This window comes from Tasmannia lanceolata, unplaced genomic scaffold (genome assembly GCF_043159265.1).
Source record: "Tasmannia lanceolata isolate RefF3 unplaced genomic scaffold, GAP_Taslan_0.1 ptg000005l, whole genome shotgun sequence".
NCBI classification, from domain to species: Eukaryota; Viridiplantae; Streptophyta; class Magnoliopsida; order Canellales; family Winteraceae; genus Tasmannia; species Tasmannia lanceolata.
The window spans coordinates 14,995,296-14,999,401 of record NW_027518682.1 but is presented as its reverse complement, the minus strand read 5'-3'; the positions used below and the strand labels follow the sequence as shown (position 1 = coordinate 14,999,401).

The following is a 4,106-nucleotide window of genomic DNA, read 5'->3' as shown; positions in this document are numbered from 1 at the left end:
GCATGGATTTAAATTTTGGTTTCGGTCGGGCCGAAAGCTTCTTTCTTTTTTTTTTTTTTTCCAAATTTCAGTCATTTCGGCTGAAACAACCAAAATGCAAACTGAAATCCAATACTTTCAGATTTCGGTTATATCAGTCCCAACCAAAGTTCGAAACCGAAATTTAAAACAACGGTCATCAGTATACGCGGTCTCTCATGACACACTTGTATAAGAGATCCAAGCCGCTTATCTAGTGGGCCCCACTGCCAATAGCCCTAAGTCCAAAATCACACCCATTAAGACAATCCTATCCAGGAATCCAAGGATGCCAGATGAGTAAGAGAAAAGAGTTGGCCTAAGGGCTAAGGCTCTCTGTATCTTTTGAATAAGATTCATTCAACAAGACAACATGTTTTTAATTGCTTACAGAGAGATGGAGAGATGATGACGAAGGAGGGGTGACGAGTGAGTAGAAGTCGAACAAGAGAAAGAGAGAGAATCAGACGTAGGCAGTGACGTATTTAGATTTCCAAAAAAACAAACGTGGGCATCGAGAAGATGACGTGTCTTATCCCCTCCGATTCAATGTATTTTGAATGCCATTTTTATTTTAAGATCACGTGGCTCAAAAAGGCCTTAAAATCGCATTATCAATCAATTATTAAAAAAGGAAGTAACCAAGAAAAGGGGAGATGAACGTGACCATGTGACATTGGCGGCTAAATTCGACTGACCTTTGACCTTTGACAGTCTTCTCCAGCCTTGACCCCACCCCTTAGAAAAAAAACTTTCTATGAAACATGTGGGCCCCACTCTCTCCCCACTCCCAAGATTGATATATACTCTTATATATTTATATAATCCTCAAAGCTTCTTCACATTCTCATTCTCAGCAGAAACAAGAACAAGAGAGGGTAGAAAATACAGAGATAAGAGCCAAGTTTTAGTTTGATAGAATGGGAGGAAGAAGAAGAGATGCAGAGGCTGAGATGAATCTGCCACCGGGATTCCGATTTCATCCCACGGACGAGGAGCTCCTTCTTTATTATCTCTGCCGTAAAGCCAGTAATCAGACTCTACCTGTTCCTATCATCGCCGAGATCGATCTCTACAAATATGATCCGTGGCAGCTTCCAGGTTCTAATCTAAGATTACCCATTTCTTTTGTATAGACATTTCTTCTCTATGTAGACTGATATTAAAAAAATGGGTGTCCCTATGAAAACAAGGGTGTTCTAAATGTTAGTCTGGATCTGGGTTCTCTGTTTCTACTGTGTATTGATCTTTTTTTTTTTGGTGAATTTTATTTGAACAGAGATGGCTTTGTTTGGGCAAAAGGAGTGGTATTTTTTCTCGCCTCGAGACCGGAAGTATCCGAATGGTTCCAGGCCGAACAGGGCCGCCGGAAGCGGTTATTGGAAAGCAACGGGGGCTGATAAACCGATCAGACCCGCGGGAAGCAGTAAGCATGTTGGCATTAAGAAGGCTTTGGTTTTCTACGCAGGAAAAGCGCCCAAAGGAATCAAGTCTAATTGGATCATGCATGAATACAGACTCACCGATCAAAATCGACTTTCCAATAAGAAAGGCAGCTTAAGAGTAAGCAACAGCATCCAAGAACCTTCATCTTCTACATTTTTTCTTCTTCTACTACTACTACTACTACTATAATCTCAATTGGGCTGATGTAAATCTCTGGATATTGCAGTTAGATGATTGGGTTCTTTGCCGGATTTACAATAAGAAGAACAGCTATGAGAAAATACTACAGAAAAGGGAACAAGCGTCTCCCGAAGAAACTACAGATTCATTTGAGGTGAGTGAAGACACGAGATCGGGTGATTTCAGAACTCCAGAATCAGATGTTGATAATGACCCATTTATGGAGCTCGACAATTTGGGTAGGCCAGAGGATTTCCCATCTCAGACTTTGGATGGGGTACAAGAACTAAGAATAGATGCAGCAGGAAATTTTAAGACGGGAGATATTCTGAAAGACGATAATGAATGGTTTGCAGATTTGAATCTAGATGATTTGCAGAATTCTATAGCGGTTTTTGGTGGGACAACAATGACGGATGTGATGTACCAGGATTACTATTTCTCAAGCCTCTGATCTCCACAGTTAAAGCCTAGCCAGATCAATCTGCTACCATTTTAAAAGAAAGCACCAGAACCAGTGTACAGTCTAGAACTACAACAAAAAATAGAAGAATTTAAATCTGAATTTCCTATGCGTAACCATTCAGATTCTTTTAACAAAGATCAGGAAAATTTTGCCGGGTAAGAGGGTGGCGGCAAAATATCATTAGCCAATAGGAAAATCTGTTGTACATCCTATTTTATTATATGATGTAAAAAATCATTTATTTAGAGAAAGTAGCACCACCTTAGATCTGAGCTTATTTGTCAATACTTTCATAATGCTATGTTCTTCTGTATGATAAAAAAAGAACTGTTTAGGCTCCAATTGGTAATGGAAGTATGATCAACAAGATCATGGATGACCCAAACCAGATGCGGCAAATCAACTAGCGAAGACATTGTCTGCTAGTATTCCATTGAGTAACAATGCGCTTCAATGTCTTGTTTTCAAAATCCCTAATCAAGACTATGTTCAAGTCGATTCTGTCTCTAGTATTTTCTTCCCTCTCCATCTCTTCCCCTAACTCTGAGCCAGTTCAGAATGATACATCTACTCGCAAGCAATATTTACTTAATTAGAAGTTTAGGTTAGACATGGATAAGGGACTGATTTGACTGAATAAACTGTGCATACATACACTAATAGTGGACAGAACGTTTTAACTTTTTCCAAAATTGTAACTATACACATGCACATAGGACCTAGGATGCTCTGATGGGCGGCCATGCAAAATGGATCGTGACCCAGACATAGAAAATAGGATCTGAAGAATGCTACAGATAGTATCCGACCAATAAGGGATCCGAATAGATGGTGTTTTAGACATGGATGGATCCAATCCAAGCTGAAACGGTTGATACTCCTAGCTGCATACACCCAACAATTGTTGATTAAAACGCCCTGTAACTTCAGAAGATCACGTCTCCTAAGGTGGCGGTATCACCGTCTACAGGTCGAGTCACGAGATCTCAAGTGCAAGAGCTGAATCAGTTGCAGGCTATAATGTAGAATATGCGCGGGATGCGATCCTTAATAGTTCACTGTTGGCGGAAGCCAATGTCCCGGGGTCCCGGGGACTCATTCTGACTGAAACAAGGGGTGGGTCTTTACCAACTTCAAAATCAAAAGATATTTGGTAAGAAAAAAGAGGGGCAGGGCACTCTTAATTCTTCATTCGAAACTAATGAATGTCGGGTCGGGGGTTTCTGCCTTGTTATCAAAAAGGGGAGTTGGGTAAAGCAAACTCCCTCCTTGGACGAGCACGGGGCTTAGTCAAGTAGAACCGGGTTGCGCTGCTTGATGCTCCGATCGAAAACAAATCAGATTCTTCATATTATATCTGACAGTGTTTAAGAACTCAATTTGCATAACTTAAAAACTGTGTGCGTTTACTAGACTCTATCAAGCCTAAGGTCCAAGTAAAAGGATGCCATGCTAAAAAAAAAAAAAAAAACCAATAACAGTATAAGCTTTTTAAACTTGAGTAATCAACCAAGTTTCAGGTCAACTCGGTGTCGCGTCTTCAACCTACCATGGTTGAGTTATGAATTTTTCGAACCTTGATTTGATACCAAACCAACCACAAGAGCATTTTCGAACCTTGATTTGATACCAAACCAACCTCAAGAGCATTAACTTCCACATTCTCTACTAATATGCATATCATCTCTAATGGCCATTTTTAGTGACAAAAGTACCCCTATATCTTTCATAAAATGACAATCATGCTCCTATTTAGGTACACATGGCAGCATTAGGAGGACTGTTTTAGAGGACCTTGACACAAGCATGTTTTAGGAGGACTGTGTTTTAAGGTCGTTGGAATCTATCATGTTCAATGTGTCAGAAATTCTTAATCCACGTGATTGTTATTGGAAGACTTTCTCTTTCAAGTTGCCATAACTTGTGAAGAATATGACCCAACTAAAAGAAAATTCTTCATTTCACGTGATTATTGCTTCCAGAATCTTCACTTTTC

General features: G+C 39.9%; 1 protein-coding gene across 1 annotated transcript; it reads left to right on the top strand.

The window, feature by feature from the left end:
- The first annotated feature begins 852 nt into the window (after positions 1-852).
- On the top strand, positions 853-2,382 carry LOC143877649 (NAC domain-containing protein 68-like). The gene is made up of 3 exons (XM_077379822.1): positions 853-1,119; positions 1,298-1,581; positions 1,691-2,382. The coding sequence occupies exons 1-3, from the start codon at positions 939-941 to the stop codon at positions 2,096-2,098; spliced, it is 873 nt and encodes a 290-aa protein (XP_077235937.1). The 5' UTR covers positions 853-938; the 3' UTR covers positions 2,099-2,382.
- The last annotated feature ends 1,724 nt before the right edge of the window (positions 2,383-4,106 follow it).